This window comes from Tachypleus tridentatus, chromosome 10 (genome assembly GCF_004210375.1).
Source record: "Tachypleus tridentatus isolate NWPU-2018 chromosome 10, ASM421037v1, whole genome shotgun sequence".
Lineage (NCBI taxonomy): Eukaryota > Metazoa > Arthropoda > Merostomata > Xiphosura > Limulidae > Tachypleus > Tachypleus tridentatus.
The window spans coordinates 165,138,390-165,157,932 of NC_134834.1; the positions used below are offsets into that span (position 1 = coordinate 165,138,390).

At 29.6% G+C, this 19,543-nt stretch overlaps 1 protein-coding gene across 1 annotated transcript in view; it reads right to left on the reverse strand.

Moving 5' to 3' along the window:
• Megf8 (multiple EGF like domains 8) overlaps window positions 1-18,228 on the reverse strand; it is a 117,029-nt gene extending 98,801 nt beyond the window's left edge. Inside the window, 6 exon segments of the mRNA XM_076465084.1 lie at window positions 942-1,044; window positions 4,331-4,505; window positions 5,337-6,516; window positions 8,725-8,888; window positions 11,740-12,098; window positions 18,116-18,228. Of these exon segments, the coding sequence (XP_076321199.1) occupies window positions 942-1,044; window positions 4,331-4,505; window positions 5,337-6,516; window positions 8,725-8,888; window positions 11,740-11,935 (1,818 nt within the window). The 5' untranslated portion in view covers window positions 11,936-12,098; window positions 18,116-18,228.
• Window positions 18,229-19,543: the final 1,315 nt, after the last annotated feature.

Sequence of the window (19,543 nt, forward strand, 5' to 3'; positions counted from 1 at the left end):
TAAAAAGTACCAAAGAGTCTAAACTCTTTGTAACTTCAATATAATTCAAATGAAATAATCCAGGAAAAAGAATATTAATAAATAAAGACTTTTAGGGAAAAAAATTCAGAAAATAAGTGTAAAAATATAATATCAAGGCAACATTAACAAGTAAGGAATATATGAACTTGATAAACTATAAATATCTACTAAGTAAAAAAAAATAACTTATAAAACCAACAGCTGGACTGAATTTAATTAAAGCCAGCCAGGTTCAGGATGAGTTAAGAAATCTAAATATAAAGTTTAATAGTAGTTGTTTTTTTTTCCCTGTAACAAATTCACTCTTAAACTTCAAAACATTAAGAAAATGTATGAAATTATAATTTTCCAATTCTGTGAAATTGTTCAGTTGTCTACCTATAAATATTTTTTCATTCACTAAACCATTAACTCCATCTGAAATAAAAATAAAAAACACTGTATCTGCCAATCATCATACAGGTCTTTATAGTCACACTCTACTTATTTCTTTTGGTGAAAATTGCCAAAAACTTTCAATGCAATATTTAAAATTTTTTATTGCTTTTACATGAGGTTCCTTCTTTCACAATTTTAAATGTGACAATCAAACTGTCAAAACTGAATAATTGATACATACAATATCATACATATGTAAAAACAAACGAGACTGTTACAGCTCCAGTTTTAAGAAAGATTTATTCATTGCCTGGTAAATGTCATTTCTTAATTCTGAACTCTAAGAAGACAACATTGTTTCTAAAAACAATCTCAATGGCATGTTTCCTACAGATCTTTATACATTAATGGCTGGTGTCATAAATTCATTAAATCACTTTATAAACTTTCAAGGTAACTACAATTATCACCAAATGTTGAGCATTTATGAAGGAAAGTTAGCAACCACACTACTGTAAGAAATATGTAAAATTTGGCCTTACCTCACTGTGTGATTTTTCCAAGCACTGTCCCTGCTCAGACCCATTTTTTTTAAAACACCAGCCACATAATGAATTTTGAGTGCAATTCTTTTTTGATCTGTAACTGTAAATTAACATACATTTGTTTTCATATTTTTAAAACTGAAAAGAAACTTTCCTTAAAATAAAAATAGTGCAACAAAATTATTTTTAGTGAAACACAATTGAAAAAATCTTTTAAGACTTATACCAATGTAAAAAAATCCTAAAACAACAACAAAAACTAATTAACATAAGTCATATTGTATCCAAATTTCATAAATCAAATACAATATATAGAAGTGAAAGAAATGGACATACCAACAGAAAGATAACAGCTTGCACAATTTAATAAGAGGAATATATATCTATTTGTCTAAATAGAACTAAAATGTAAGAAATGCATTATAGCCATATTTTGGAAGAAGAGAAAAATGTATCAAATAATTGGTAGTTGAGTTGTTAAGCCATTTAACCTTATTGCAATAGACCACAGGTCAAAAACCATGTCATCACATTTGTCAACTTAAATTCAAAATTTTATTGAACTTCTACTTTAGGAATTTCTGTCTATAAGCTTGGTATCAAACTGTTTATTATAATTCAACATTTAGTATTATACATTAGTTTACTTATTAATTTAAAAGCAAATGTTAAAAAAACTTAAACACCAATTTTTGTGAGTCATGTGGTATGTTGAATACAGCACTGCTTCAAATTAGATATTTGAGATGTCAAAATACCATGTCCATAGTTTCAAACAAATTAGGAACTCAAATTATCAATGTTGATAAGCTAGAATATAAAATAAGAACCTCACACATCTTTATTTTGCTGAAATATGTCTTATGTACTGAATCAAACAGTGGCCACATTTACCTCTTTCTATTTTTGAAAACAGTCCCTTATGTACACTCACTTCAATATATGAGATGTGAATAACCAATCAACAGTTTAGAATGCCCCCTAGTAGTTTCCTCAGCCATTTTAATCTGATAGAATGGCTCCTTGTTTTTTGAAACAAGATTTCAAGGAGGTAGATTATGTCTTTAGTCTGCTTGAAAATTCATATTCTTTTAAGACCTAAATACAGCTTAGTTACTAAGCTTGATAACGTACAGTGAAATTTTATGATATAGATATAGTAATATATGATTTTTTTGGTTATTAAACTATATACATAAAACCTAAAAATACTAAATTTCATATTTTCCACATAAAAAATTTTAAAAGACTTAGCAACCTACGTCAAGCAGCAACTAAGTTCAAAAATTGTAAAGAAGAGGTAATTGTTTGCTTTACTTCTTTATTTACTGTTTCATACTTTCAAAAAAAAATTTAATAGCTAAGTTCTAAACAGTAGTAATCTACATACATATAGATAATGTATAATAATTGAAATGTGACTGTATATTACAAAATATTACAAGTTCACTAAAGCACACCCAAGACAAGGTCACTTTGTAAAGACTAAAGGTCAGTTTTATGTTATTGGATACAGTAACATGAGAGTGCATGTGCCATGTCAATGCAAGTTCTGTTATGTTAGACAGGCATTAATTCAAAGTCACTATAACAAAAATGATATATAAAATACCAATGCATAACATTATCACATTTAAGCTGTTTAGTCTAAACATCTGTATTCTTGAGTAGTCAATCTAGATTTTAAAAAAAAGTATAATTTATATTTTAATTCCTAATTTGTTTATAGTGGTTAAGAGGTATCTCAAATTTACAGACCCCACATACTTATGATAGAGAAAATAACGGACAAAAGATAAAATATTACTGAAAACAAACATTTGAAATGCATTTAGGTTTTAGAGCTTACATAAATAATATTTGAGACTTTTTGAATAAAGAATAGTTTTTAATCATAACATGCAAACAACTTCACATTCAAACTTGTATCAAACAGACTATTTCATTAAAAAATCTAATTTTTTGTATACAAAATACTTGTAATCTTTACTAAAAGTCTACCAAATGTTGTGAAAATATACACACTGCATCAAAAGTTATAGCATAAACGTTTAATGTGTACAAATGTGTATACAAACTTCTCTATATTATACCAAGCCCATCATGAAAGGATTAACTATCAGCTGTTACTATCTATGTAATCACATAATTAAATATACAAATTAATTTAATGTTTTAATGACCAACATTTTAAAAAGAATCTACAATCAAACACTAATTTGATTTGATTTTATGGTTGCTGTTTCACACATTATTCTCCTAAAACTTGCTTAACCCTTTTGCCATGAGCTCAGTGTAATATACGAGTTCATTTTCAAATCTGCACACTAAGTATTTGCACTATAACTTTTGATACAGCATATGTATCTTTATGAACTTTGGTAGACTTTTAGAACAGATTAAAAGTATTTTGTACACAAAAAATTCATACTTTTAAAAAAAATATATTTTTACTAAAGATTTGTTTGTGAAAATATTAAGTCTATTTCATTACTAGTCCACATGCAAAGTTATTTCATGTTATGATTAAAAAACTATTCTTCATCCTAAAAATCTCAAGTATTATTTGTGTAATCTCTAGAACCTCCTAAATACATTCCAAACATTTGTTTTCAGTAAGACTTTACACTTTATTTCCTATACTCCTAACTACATGGGGGTCTGTCATTTAACCAACATTACAACCATAATAAGTGACTACATACTAGGGAAAAATTAAAAAAATGCTAGAATGACTACATACTATAACACAAAAATACAAGTGGTTAGTCTAAGTAGCTTAAGTCTCCTAGAATGACTACATACTATAACACAAAAATACAAGTGGTTAGTCTAAGTAACTACATACTATAACACAAAATTATAAGCTTTTTCATGCTAGAATGACTACATACTATAACACAAAAATACAAGTGGTTAGTCTAAGTAGCTTAAGTCCCATAACTTAATTTCTTTATACTTATTAAGCCTATATTCCATATCAAACTGCCAATTTAATTAAATAATAGCTAGAATTGATATTATTGCATATAAAAAAATTGTTCTAAATGTTATAGCCTAGTGAAATATCCAATAATTGCATACTGAGCCACAAACCACAATTACTCATTCAATGTTTATATTTTAGGTTATTGATACAGGAGACTGTTTCTCAAATTAAATTTTATTCTGCATTGTGAAGACTATATTTAGAAACAATGTTATTTCTATAGATTTTTCATCTGAGAGTTGCTAGACAGATTGTAATATGTAATATATGTTATTCTTACTTTAATATATCTAAACTTTAAACATACCTTCACATTGATCTTGAATTCCCAGAAAAAAGCAAAATATCTTTACAGTTACTAGTCAAAATATGAAATGTAAGAGTTAGAGAAACAAACCTGGAACAAATTCTGCTGGATTCACCTCCCTTGCTAGTAATAGGAGGAGGGAAAACATATGCCAGAATATCCCCTCTCATTCTTCCATTGTAGCCACCTACTACAACAAGTGTATGACCTTTTCTTACAGATGCTACATGAGAAAACACCCCTTTTGGAACAGGATTAGATGTACCTGAAAGGAAAAAATAAGCATATGCGTTTAGAAATAAACCAATATGTGTAACAGTAAGACAAGAAACGAGATAAAGTAAAGAATATATTTAAAAACTTTACTGAAAGTAAAAAAATTATAACAAAAAAGTGACAACAAATGTGTTAAATTTAACCAAGTTCATGCACAATAAGTTTCTCAAAAACAAATTTCATTGTACCATCTAAACAAGTGCAAACTACAAAGCACTGAAAATAGGCTTGCACCCTAAATGTCTTTAACAAATATCCAGAATACTTTTTCATCTTTGTATTTTAGACCAATACTGACTCAAGCTCACATGACAATAGATAATAATAGAGATCACACGAATAATTACGTGTGTAAACAGTCAATTGTTCTTGTACAGACATTAATGATTTTATTTCAGAGCTAACTTAACAGCAAACTGAGTTCAACTGCTCGCTCGTAGATTTCGTGCATAAACACATAAGTTCTCACTATCAACCAAGGTACAGGTGTATAAGATTTACAAATTTAAAACGTGTCACAATATCCACAATTGATTATACAAATGTGTCTAATTTCTGCAAAGTACTATTATTTCTTTACCAATAAATTAATAAATCATTAATCACACTTCAAATGGAAGAATGGATTTACATAACTTTAATACAAGAATGTAGAACAAATAGCTATACAATATTTATACTATAAAAATAGCTTTGTAACCACCTTTACAAAGTAATCAATATTAAACCCTAAAACTCAACAAAAATCAATGAATACTTTGCCTAAACAATCTATCAAAAAATACTAAACAAAATCCTTAAAGCCACAAAAACACTGTACCTGAATTTTCTTCCATAAATTTGGACATATCAACCCATTTATGGCATTCTAAATGATAAAAATAAAGTGTATCATCAAAACACTTCTCTTCTTTTGTATGAACATGAATGTAACCTCCATAAACCACCATGTAGTTTCCTATCACTGAAGATGAATGGAAAGCTCTTCCTAATGGAACATGCATCATCTGTGGATGATAATGAGATCTTCCAGGAAAAAGTTCTGTCCAATACTTTTTTTCTACATGAAATGCATCTACTCTTATATTAAACTGACTAAAACGAGCATCACGAACACTAATCCCACCATACACCACAAGTGACTTCAGAGGAGCATAGTAGATGGCTGAATGTCCTACCAGTCTTCTGGTCAGACTCTTTCCGCCTAAAGGTTCTACCTTTTCCCAATAACCACCAGGCTTTAAGTTAATGCGATACATATCTGAAGCGAAGGAACCATCCTGGTAGCTACCACCAAACACATACAGCCATTTCTCATCTACAACAGTAAGTGAATGTTTAGTTAGTGATGGGGGTTGCAGTTTACTCCCTGTGGCTCCTAGTTTCCATTCTTGTTTGTTTGTATCATAAAGCCAAAGTTCATTAGAGAGTTTACCATCTTGTAACTCTCCACCAAATATCACAATGTTATTTGCATATGTAGCCATTGCATGTCCCCAGCGAGGAGCAGGGATGTTCTCTTTCTGAGTCATATTTAACCATTTACTTTGATTGAAGTCAAAGGCTAGAAAGTCTCCCAGAACTTGATGAAATGAAAATCCACCAAAAATATAAAGCCTATCAAGTGAATCAAGGTAAACCCCTCCATGACCTGCTCTTGGCGATAAACCAGTTCCTTCCTGAGATAGTAGGTGCCAATAGTTTTCAGAATTGTTACTGGTTGCTGGTAAGCTACATGACTGTCCTGAATACCCATGACTACACACACACTTAGAGGGACTGGGGATGTGCTGACATTGTCCTTTTCTTTGATTTGCTCCACATGCATTGTGACACAATTCAATTTCACAGGCGTCTCCTGATGCAAGATGATTACATTCACAATGGTTCTCTACACAAGTTCCTTTCCCACTGCAGTTTAAAGGACAGTCTGTTATGCTGTACTCTGCCTCAAATCCTTTTAATACATAATTAGTGTCACTGTACAATAAAATTAACATCTGAAAAACAGAAAAAATCAAAATATATTATAAAAAATCTACCATTCAAAGAATGTGGTTTATGATTAATAAGTTTAAGCTTTTGAATTACTTACTTTAATATCAAATTAATTTCTTACATTAAAGAATAAAGTAATGCACTGAAACTTAAATCAATAGCTGTGTCAAAAGCTGAAGAAAATTACTTCTTTAGTAAATAGATATATCTAAACACAGAAAGTTTTATATAAATACAAAATTCTAAGCCATGACAAACAATCTAAATTTGAGCAGTAAAGTAGAAACCATTTTTGATTGTGAGGAGCTAAAAACACAAATAGATGATGGTTAAATACATTAACAGTATGCAAAACATAGATGTTTAAAACAGGGAAAATGTTCTAAAACACTGAAAAAATTCAACACATTAGAAACTGATCCTTATACTCTAAATAATCAGTGGATAAACATCAGGTTTAAATCTGTGTTGATGATTTGCTGTAAGCATGTGTATTCTCAAATATACATATATTTCAAATCCTTCTTTATTATAAGAAACCTTAAGCATATTATTTTAATAAAATTATTTGCATGTTAAAATACAACAATTTTAGTATTTCTTCAGTGCTGTATTCATCCATATTGTCAACACTAAATCTTATACCCCTATGTCTCACTCTAATGCACTAACTTATATTTAATGTGTTTTTGTAAAAGCCAATACACATGTGGAACTGCAAACATCAATTTTCTTCTCAATACTAGCATTAAAATAATTTGTTTATGCAATATTAATTAAGCTTAGCTCTACTTTCCCTAGTGACACCATGTTTACCCTACATTTCTTTTTTGTTTATTTCAAAACATCTATTCAAGGCCAAGGTCTATCTGTATATAGCAATACCTAATTTTGAATTGATAGATCAGAAGGAAAGCAGCTAATCAACATCACAAACCACCAACTCTTGAGCTACTCTTTTCTGACCTAATAGTGGGATTTAACCATTGCTCTTATTGCACACCCTTGGCATTAGTGAGCAGAGCATGTTTGTTGCAAAAATGGAACACAAACTATGAATCCTCAGATTCACAGTCAGGGCACATTCAGCTTATACACTATACAGACCATATATCTGAGAAACATGGCAGAAGTTAGCATCACTTTTTTGACGTTCCAAAAAATTTACTGATTTCAGTTTTTACATCTATAAATAATATTTCTTTATGCTTTTTTTTTTGCTTCTGAGGTTGGATATTTAGAACCTAATAATTTCTGTATATAAAAAAGGAAAGCAACTTTACCACGGTCACTTCCTTTATATGCTGATATAGTCTTATATGTTTAGCTTTACTATAGGCAAACCAATGTTGAAAACAGATTTTAAAAATAAATTATTGACAAAGAAGTTGCTATTTAATAAAATTCTATCCAAACTTTGTTGGTAACATTTTAAATTGATGTGTTATTCAGGCATCACACTTATCTTAGAAGTCTACAATAATTCTGTTCAATCTCATTTCATTTTAGTGTAAATAAAACTACGTAAATTTAGAAATGTCTTGAAGAAAAAAAAACTTGTTCAGAAGATAGTTTTAGAACCACAAATTACATCCAAATATACTATATGATAAAGAAATGTAGATGTTATAGCCTTCAATATTGAAAATTGTTCAATTTGTTGAAAAAATGGATAAAATATTAAAAAAAAATTTCAGGTTGTACGCCCCCTACAATCCCATACCCAATTATACTCTCGTCCCTAAGACCTGTCCATCATCAGTCACATTCAAACACTCTCTCTTTCTTAACCTGAAGATAACCTAGGAAGGTTGAAACATTGTTCTCTCCTTATCAATAAAAGTGTTAATACTCATACCAGCCATTCTGAGATATATTTTGATTTCAAGTGGGTTTCTTGTCATCCAGAGGTTTTTAGTTTATAAGTTATTTTCCTCTATATCCAACACTGTTCACATGCAGAGGAAACAGCAATAATAACTTCTTAGAAAATGAAATTTAATATCAAAATTGACTGCAATGTCACATCTAGTTATTATTTAATAAAAAATCCACACAAAATTATTGTTGCATTTTTGATTGAACATGAATTTTTTCTGCCTTTCACCCAAATTGTATGCAAAGTGGCAATGCACATCTCATGCTACATAACTGCATCAAAATATACAAAGATCTAAAATGTAACAAAAATATTATATGGCATGACTTACTGAGCCAGACTGAGCAGTAACTGGAATAGGAAGTGTGTCTCCACTGAAAGTTCCAAGTAAAGGGCTAGAATAGCTCTCTCCATCATAAACAAAAATATGATCATAGGAGCACTCTGTTGCTAACATTTTGAATTTCAATGTCACAAACCTAGTGGTTGAGTTTGCTGAAAATAAGAAAGGTTACATCTCAGGAACACAAAAAGTGGTGATAAATTTTTATCTATTTAACAAATCCAAATTATAAGACAAGTGACATTAACAACTGGACTTCATGGAAGTTTTGGAGGAGATGAACCTTACAATGCTGTATTAAAGTAGTCCAAATATTTCATTTCTATAAATAAACTCTCACTTTGTAAAACAAAAATTCACTTTCCAAGAGTTACAAAAATAAAGATGTTTTAAAAGAATTCTATAAACATTTCTGAAATAAGTTGTTTCTCAACTTAAAGCTTTATGATGTGTATGACCTGATAACATGTAATAACATCAACATAACAAAGGCTCTGTAAAAACAAAGTGGGAGATTACTTATTGTATATCTCAACAGGTAACAAACAATTATGCAATACTCACGACCTTCTATGGCTTGACAAGAAAAAATAAACTAGGCATGAAATTACTTTTTTTTCCTCTGTTAATAATCAACAACTATGTTGCAATAACAAATACACTTTGGCCTAAAATGTGTAATAAAAACATCTGCAACCATTTATTCACATTCCTACTAGTTTAGGTATATTACTAATGTCTCCACAGAAAGACATACTGTTTCTCTTCTTCCAAACTTTACAATTGATGGCCATTCCTCCATTTAAAGGAAGGCTGACTTGAAACTTGGCAGGGTTAAACTTTAATTCAACATATCCAGATTTGTGCTTTTTTAGGAATATTATAATGTTATGGGTAAAACAATCCAAAAAGGTATACATTAAATTCCTATGCAGTCATATTTGCATCAATCAATACAAACATTGGCACTGATAAATTTTCATACAACCAAAACACTGACATACAAAAAAGCTGGATTTGCCCATTTCAATTGGGGTTGATTAATTACTTAGCCTTGTTTCAACCAATTTACACGGAATTTGGTACAAAAATACTTTTCTTCAGGCAACACACATTAGCAAGCATAAATGTTGAATTTGCCCCTTTTTAGTAATTATAGGGGCCAAGATGCCACCAAAAATATAATTTTAGATTTTTGTTTGACAATTACTTTGCCATATACTTTTCTTATAGATCCCAACCAGAGGTATAAACAATTTTGGACATTTTGTCGTTTGCTCAATTTTTCAGTAAGGAAAGCACAATTTGGCATTTTTGTGAACTATTCTTGTGTACTTTTAACTAACTTGCATAGAATTTCATACAAAGAAACCTTCTTGAAGGTCCCAAAAAGTGATGTAGATAGTTTTTAATTTTTATTGTGGTTTTCATGATTTTCCTGGTGCCAAAACTGGTTGGAATTGTGTAGCAAAGACATGTTGCATCCATCCAAGAATGTTTGCTTCTTTAATTTTGAATGAACCACCAGCATTTAAACTGTATGTGTGTAACTATATTTAAAAAATTTAAAGATTCACCAACATATACATTAAAGCTTGGAGAGCATAATTCAAGAGAAACATTTTTAAATATTATTTACATTTTCTACATCACATAAGAAATCAAAATATTTAAATTTAATAGTTTCTATGTTTCAACTGGAACTTTTATGCCATTAAAAAAGAAAAATGTTAGTTACTTAAAATAACTGTTCCATCTAAATGTATACTTTTACTTAAAAGAAATTTTTCATGTCATTAACCTTTTATTAATTTCTGTTACAAAAATAACAAACTATATTTTTAGGCACAGTGTAAGAACAGTTAGGCCTAATCAACATTTAACCATTCAATGTAGTCTGAAATTACCATGGCAAACTTCTAATAAATAAAAAGTCAAAAGCACACTAAGAACTAAATAGAAAAATATGCAAAATGAGATTTCAATACCAAATTATTTCAGTTTTTAAAAAAAAGCTTTTAAAGTCAAACAGAAGTAGCAATTGCCCACACAAAAGTTTTAACATAAAATAAAACCTAAATGTTATAGATACAACTTCAAAAATCTTCAATTATAAAAATGGGCAGCACCTTAGAGAATAATATGGAATATATCTTGTGCAAAACAAACATTTATAGTTCTGGCATCTTGGAATATCACAATTTAAATGACTGCTTTAAAAGTTCACTTATAAAAAAATTATAGTTGCACTGAAACACCACTCAGCTACAACAACTTTTAATACTGAAACTAGCCAACATCTGACATTTCAACAAACAAAATACACAAGAATTACAACCATGGAGATTCAGTAAAGAGTAAGTATCATGATATCTTTTCCCGATATTTATCAATTAAATGTAGTCACCAACTAGTTCATATATATGTTTAACCTTCACCAAGCAAATAAGATATGGAATAATTTATGGTTAGCTGGTTAACTCTACTGTGTTGATATGTTGATACCTCTGTTTCAAATTCAGTTACTTGCAACTACCATGTAAATTATTGGACTAGAATAGGAATTCTTAGATTTAATTTCACATTAATGTCAACAGTTAATTACCAATTCTACATTTTAAGGATATGCTGAGGTTGCTAAATCTGTTTTCACTGCATTTCAAGCTAAATAATTCTATAATTGTAGAACAAGGGAAAGTGCACACATTCAAAATAATTAAAGCCTTTCCAAAACTATGAACCTTCATTCAGAAAACTGTAAACAACAGTTTGGTTAAACATCAATCATACTTTACATATTTATCAAATTCTTGAAGGTTACTTTAAGACAGATGTCTTTGAACTGCATTTCATATATAACATACCTTTAAAACACTTTTTACCCAAAGTATGAGGATGTCACACAGTATATATCATATATATATATATATACACACACACACACAATATAACATACTACAGATATTCTACTCTTACTTCCTCAGTCATTAATCAAAGCCTTACCTTTGATAAGCCATTCACAGTGAGAATTGTTGGTGTAATTGGTTGGTCCATCACTAATGATACCCCAACTTTCTGTGAATATAGGACGCTTTCTATCACATTTCTGCACATCTTCTAAGTGGCTGTACATAAGAAATAGTGACAGTATAAACCAAGTCAACAAATTACTGTTGCCCTGAACCACCCGTTGAAACATGGTGAATTAAGTAACAGGAAATCCTTGTTTCATGGTTGTTTTAAGAAACTTATTTTTTCCCTTGATAATCAGTTTATATTTCCAGTGGAATCCATATTTCACGAAAGTCACGTGACTAAGGAAATTTCAAGCTTGTTTCTATTTTGGCTTCCTTCTGTTGAAACTAATAAAAGAGGGTACAAAAATAATCTGAGTTAAAAGAAATTAATTATTTTGAAAAATACAGAAACTTAAATCACAACTTTTAACATATAACTCCAAGAAAGATTCTTAATCACAAAAGAATAATATGCACTTTTTTCCTTGATCTAAAAAAAAAGAAAATAATTTTATTGATTATCAAAATTATCCAAGTGTTTAGCATAAACAAACAACAGTCAATTTTTGTGTGTGTTAAATCTTAAACATGTTTGGCAGACAGTAGAAAAACAATGTCTGCTTAAAAGACATTTTACATTCAATTCGTATCTCAAAAAACACATCACAGTTTGAAATAATAGTCATTATCTGGTAAACTACTGAGCAAATCTGTAAAATGAGAATAAATTGTGATATTTTTAAGTTTGTAAATAGAAATTTTTCTAATGAAAATGTTGATCAAAATTATTTAATGAAATAGCTTCTTATCATTTCTTAAAAACAAGTTATTTTATGTAAAACTCTTAATCACACAGACATCAATAATATGTGTGGAAAACACAGATGTATCTATCAACAAAAAGGACATTGTGATTTAAGAAGATAGAACAGAAACTCCTTCAGAGATTGTAAAGTTACAAATTGTAAATTCTTTTATAGTCATATTTAAGTCAGTCAAACAGTATGAAGTATATATGTGTTAAATAAAAGAATGAAGTAAACAGTACATAATATTTCAAGTCAGTTTGTGAACACAGCATACATACTATCAAAAAACAAAGTATGAAACAATTCTCCTGATCTATTTGTTTCAAGTAAATAAGCAGTATTATAAATAAATATACATTTGTGGTTTTTCTCTATTATTATTAAAACTTCAAAAGGCATATGTCATGAAACCTTAATTAAAACTACTGCTTGTAACATTCTTCAGACACCAATGACCTTAAATAATTAGTACTGATTATAGTATATCTATCACAACAAAAGACATTTGCCTTTGAACATGCTAATGGCATAAAATGTCATTCAACTTTCTGAATATATACAATATTTTATTAACATTTTAATACTGAAACATTTAAGTACTGCAAAAAACAAATATACTGACATAAAGAATACCCTGCTTCAACAAATCACAAACATCAAACAGAATATACTATACACACACACACACATATATATATATGTATAATTTTTAAGTTTACCATGGTACTTGTATCAGTTACATGTATTTAACTGTTATCTTTAAGGTAATGGATAAAAACATTATTTCATCACTTCTTGGGAATATATTGCTCATTTCTTGACTTTCAAGCCAACCATTATTTTTTTCTGTTCATCTTCTGTACAGACTAGGAATAGAAATGCTTAAATATTATTATATTAACTACATTCTCTCATGTAAAATTGCACTTTCTCATGAATTGATTTTATTTAATCTATGCATTATGTTCACTCTCATTGGTCATAATTAAGTTAATACAAATGGACCACCCACACCTTATCAGGTAAGTCAACTAAAAATATGAAATTCCTCTTGTAAAGTCAACTTCCTTAATAATGCAAGAAAATAATATTTAGATCCTTGAGATGTTGGTTGCTGCCAATTTACGATATCCCATCAAGTCATTCCATCATTGACTAATGTAAAACAAGCTTGAGAAAGAGTTATAAAGTTAGATGATGTCTGGATAAAGCAAGAACTGGACTTTTCATGTCACAGTTCAGTAAATAAAAGACTTTGAGCAGTAGTTTATGTTCTGTAAGAAATTTCAAGTCATTGCTCCCATACAATTGATCAAAAGCATTCAATAGGAAGTTTTGAAGATTTAGGAATAAACAACAGAGTTGATATACAACAATGTCTAAAACCAATCACGAATAGCATTTGACAAAAAAAAATACTACATACACTATAAACATTATAAACAACAAGGTCTACAGTAAATCACAAGTAACATGTAACAAAAGGATGTGCACATGATATAAAATAATGTCTACAACCAATCATGAGTAATGTGACAAAAGAACATGCCACATATGTAAAATATGATATACAATGTCTACAACCAATCATGAGCAACACATGACAAAAGGACATGCCATATACATCGAACATTATGAGCAACATCTACAAAAAAATCATCCGTAATATGTAACAACAGTACATGCCACATACATGGAACATGATATAAAACAATGACTACAATCAATCACATGTAACATATAACAAAGGGATATGCCATATTGTACCTAATAAAAACAACAGAGAATGTAACCAATTAAGTAAAAAATAAGAGACAAAATAAACATCTATGTTGTGATACATAATGCATAAAGTGTGTAATAGGAACTTGTTCAACTTCTGTAACTTTTTCTTAATATTCAAAGAAATCAGAAAAAGTAAATGAAGCTTCACAATATTCTAAATACTAAGAACAAAATTTAGAAAAATTAAACTGAAAAATAAAAAAACTAACAGTGAAAATGTAAGAACTGTTAAGTTGTGTCTGTTGCTTTTGAAATGTTCAAAAGTAGATGATTATATTTCATTCTTACATTCAAATGGATATACAGACACAGAGTTTTAAAGTTTCTCCAATACATGTTTGTTACTTTTATGAAACTGTAAATTAGATTTCTGATTGCATGTTATTTGCTACTTAATAACTAATATCGTGTACTTTTCCAACATGAATCTTTTTTACCATAGAAATGTTGTGTATGTGTTGTCATGCCTCACATTGTGAGCATTTGCAAAGAACGTAGCCAGGTGTCTTGTATCTTGTGACAATTTAAAATGGATTAGTAAGTTCTTTAACACATTGGCTCCCAAGACTATTTTGCCAATACTTTCTAGGATCCAGCTAGTCATTTTACAATTACTCTTTAGGAAGCTGTATATGTAGCTGTTGTGTCCCAGCCAATAAGTGGCCCTTTAAAAAGAAAACAGAGCATGATTCACTGCTGGGTTGTGTGGGTCTACTGGAAGACCATCACAACCCACAGGTGAGTTGTGTGGAAGCCAACGTGTTAAACTCAATGGATGAGTTTTTAACCTTCCTTAAAATGGAACAATTTGTATGAAGAGTTTGTAGAAGTCTTAAGTTACCCAAAAAAATAATGGTAAAGTTAAATAGAAAGTTACTAGTAAAGAGAAAACTGTTTCCCATATACTTAGATGTAACAGTTCAAGTCTAGAATAAGACTGTGCATAAGCTACTTGTCCTTTAATATTTCAGCACAAATAATCTCTTCCTATAAGTTGTAATTTGAGTTCCTTACATCTGATATGAAAAGTGGAATCATCAAAGCAAATTCACTGTGCTGTGCATATAGGATCAGATTGTAAAAAACTAGTTTGTGAGTGTGAAGGAACTATTTATAGACACAAATATAAATATTAGCATTTTCTTCTGAGTAGTGTCAGCCACCATACTTTACACCTAATATTAATCAGTTTTAAATATTCCAAGTGAATGGATTCATCAAAGGGTTGCCTCTTCTTACTAATCTGCTAGGTCATTCCATGTTAAATCATCCAGAGGGCTGCAGGTGACCCCCACAGAATAACAATGCTAACAGAATGTTAAGGTGTATTTATTGTCATGTACAGGTTAAAATAAGTAAATATTGTTCTATACAAACCACTAGTTACATCTAACTTAGAATACAATGTATAGTTATGTTTTATTATTTACGTAAATACATTAACTTATTAATAGCAAAGGTTTCCAAGGAGGGAAACAAGGATGAAAGAATCATTTCAAAAGAATAGATGAACATTTTCAATTTCCCTTTAAAAGAAAAATGATAAGAGATGTTCTTATTGCAGTTTGTGAGATTATCTGAGGAGCTGATAGGATATAGTCCTCTGGTTTCTTGGTGCTTTATTCTGAAGAGAACAGAATTAGGAAAGATATGGCAATCTATTGTTAACATATTTTTTATTGTTCTAACTATGTGGCAGGGTTATGGAATCAGTTATCTTAAGTCATAATGCAGGACTAAACTTCACAGGTGTCTTGGACTTGAACTGATGATTTCCTGAAATTAAATTATGGATTTAAATATTTACTTTTTCAAGGAAGTACAAGCACTGACAGTCTTCACAAACAATGTGAATAAATGCACTAACTAATGCTTCTGTTAACTATTTCTAAGAATGTGAAAAATATTCAATCCTATGTATTAAAAGATAAAATTTAATTAGATCAGATATTCATTTTTGGATGCAGTGCATAATCAGATAGCAATTCTGCAAATTAAATATCTCATAATATTATTCAGGCATAATACCACTTGCTTGTGCATCGTCACACTTAACACGTATCACATCATCCAGCCACTGGAGTTTTCTACAAGCTTCTAAACACAGTATTTTCACTATTACTAAAAAGTATGAGCTCCAGTAGCTGTAAAAGAATTGGGTTATTAGTAGAATTGGATAATTAATTAATCATCAGTCTTATTAATCAATTACATTAAGCTTATTATTCTCACATGAAACACAGATAACTAAAATAATATACAACAGTAATAACTGAGATTAGTTGGTTATTTTTGTGACATTAATTTTCATGATATTTAGGCAACACTCAAAATAAGTGTAGACTTTCTGGTAATCCAGTGTGTTCTAATTTAACACCTAAAATTTTGGTTCTAAGAACAAATATAAAATATTACGTACTACAATTAAAAATACTATCTATACTGTGTTCTAATAAATACCAATGTACTGTCACCAATACTAAATTAAAACTTTTAGTTTATTTACTCGTTAGTCTTTCACTAGTACAACATCCTCCACTGTACCACTATGTTAATACTCAGTAAGGAAGAGATTATAGTTAAGAGAAAAAAATGGCAGACATCATCAATATCTTCATAAAGAAATAGAAAGTGTACACACGACCTCTTCATTCAATAGAAAATGTACACATGACCTCTTCATTCAATAGAAAGTGTTCATCATGATAAAAAAAATGTAAATACACACAGCAGCTCATGACTACCACACTGTTTTTGAAACAAAAATAAAGATCAACCTACCAGTCAAAAATAGGTCATTGGCTATGCAACTTGATAGGGCATCTGGCTGAATAAGATAAAGTCTGCTTGTCTTAACCAAACAGACTACTACTGTTTTAAACACTGCTCATAGGTAACTATAACTGATTAATGTAATTAGTCATGATGTTGTTTGAACAAACATCACAACAACCTGTTGTGTTGCTTCTGCTCTTCATTGTCAAGCCAGAGATCATAAGCACAATCTAAACAACAGTCTAAAGCACTGTCTCACATGCCACATTCTTCTTGAATTAAAATAGTCACTGACTAATGCAGAACTCTGCATCTTTTTTCTATTTTCAAACACCAATGACAAAATAACTATTTCAATACTATACTATGATATGGAAGCCCATAAAATAAGATATCCAACCAAACTTACTATTTAAATCAACTCTAGTTATTGTGTTGAGTGACAGCGAGATCTTAGCTGTCCTTCTCAGTAATATTAATTATATAATTGATATTAGTGATACTGCTACTAGTACTAATCTTAGACTTGTAATTTGTATCATATTTCAATTTTTTTCTATTCTAACCTGAATTAATTTCTGCAGAATTTCTTTAGTTTAGACAGTAAAAGCTTGAAATCAAATTTAAGTCAAACTTAAAAGCTTAAAATGTGTGTGTGTGTGTGTGGTTTAATGTAATCAATCAATTTAACATAAGGTCTACTTTTTAAACCAAATTCAGTTCCAACACTTCTTCACTTCAGAAAAGCTAGCACAAAGCAGCCTACAGATCATGTATACACTTTGTTGCACATTTATACTTTTTATAGTGTAAATCTAGTGAGTCAACTTGAAACTTAAATGAACTTGATAAATGTAGCGTCTTTTTAATTTCATTTTTAGAAACTTCTCCTAGTCCAACTAATAAGTATTAAATAATAATTTGATTAAGTTTACTTTCTGAATCCTCCTACAACTACAAGTGAACTTCAAGACTAAACAGAAAATTATTTACCTTTTAATTTCTCCCATTGTAACTTACAGTTATAGAAACTACGAAATCAAATTGTCTAAATATTGTTTAATAACTAGAAAAGACGCCCAGTTTAGTTTTACTTTTTAGGCCTAACTCACATTTTATCGAAATAAAATAAGAGGGCGCTTAAAACTTTAAAGCATAATTCAGGACATAAACTGAAATAAAATGAATCATATGATTTAAAAATCATTATTTATAAAATATAATTTAAACATATTTTACATTAAAATTACAATAATTTATAGTGATAGGAACATATATATGCGATCAGATCAATAGTAAAGTGTTTATTTTCATAAGTTTCATTAAACAGCACTAAGTGAGGTATTTAAATACTATATGATTTAAATCAATATATTTTTCGTCTGTAATAAGAATTATTTAGCTAAAATCTTGCATTGTTTTAAATTTCAGTCAGAGTTATTTTTATTCGTTAGGTATTTTGCGCAAATAATATTAGATGAAGGAATAGTCAACAAATTACTTAAATATGCAGATAATATTAAGTCTTGGTTGTTGCTAGCTGTAAAGAGAAATGTTGCTGACGTAAAAAAAGGATTTAGACCATCTAGTGAATTGGGCAAATAAATAGCAAATGGGTTGTAATTATAAGAAATGCGAGATAATGCATGCAAATTACCATAAGTTGAATTATAAATATAATTTAGATGAGAATAACTTTAACAGTGTCATTAAAGAAAGCGATCTTCGTGCAATAGTCGATTAGTCTCTAAAGTTATCCAAGCAGGATGCTGTTGTTAGTAGTAGAGCAAATAGAATTTTAGGTTGTATGTACAGAAATACTGAATAAAGTAGTTACAGTGTCATTGTACAAGTCAATGGCTAAGCCAGCTTTAAAGTACTGTATTCAGTCTTATATTCCTTAGCTTCGGGTAGACATTAAATTGTTGAAAATGGTTCAGAGAAAGACTACTAGTATAATACATGGGATGTATGGTTTATCATGTGAGGAGAAGCTGAAATCTCTCAAATTGTTTTCTCTTGAGAAATTAGTTGGAGGATCTAATTGAGATTTTTAAGACCGTAAAGGAAATTGATAATGTTGGTGCGTCATCTATTTTATATTTGACAGCGAGAATAGTAAGTCTATGGAACACAAATATAAATTTTGGCACATAGGAGTCATCGTCAGCTAAGATAATTTCATTTTTCTGACAGGATGGTTTGTCTTTGGAATGGGTTACCTTCGAACTTTGTAGAGGCAGTAAATTTCAGTTAGCTCTTAAAAATCTTGACAAGCACACAAATGACAAGGACTGGTTTTGGGTTACTTTTAATTATTTTAATTTAATTTGAAGGATAGAATAACCTAAAAATTAACTTTCATAACTTAAACTCTAGTATCCCAGAGTCCTCGAAAGTATCAACTAATTTTATGATTAA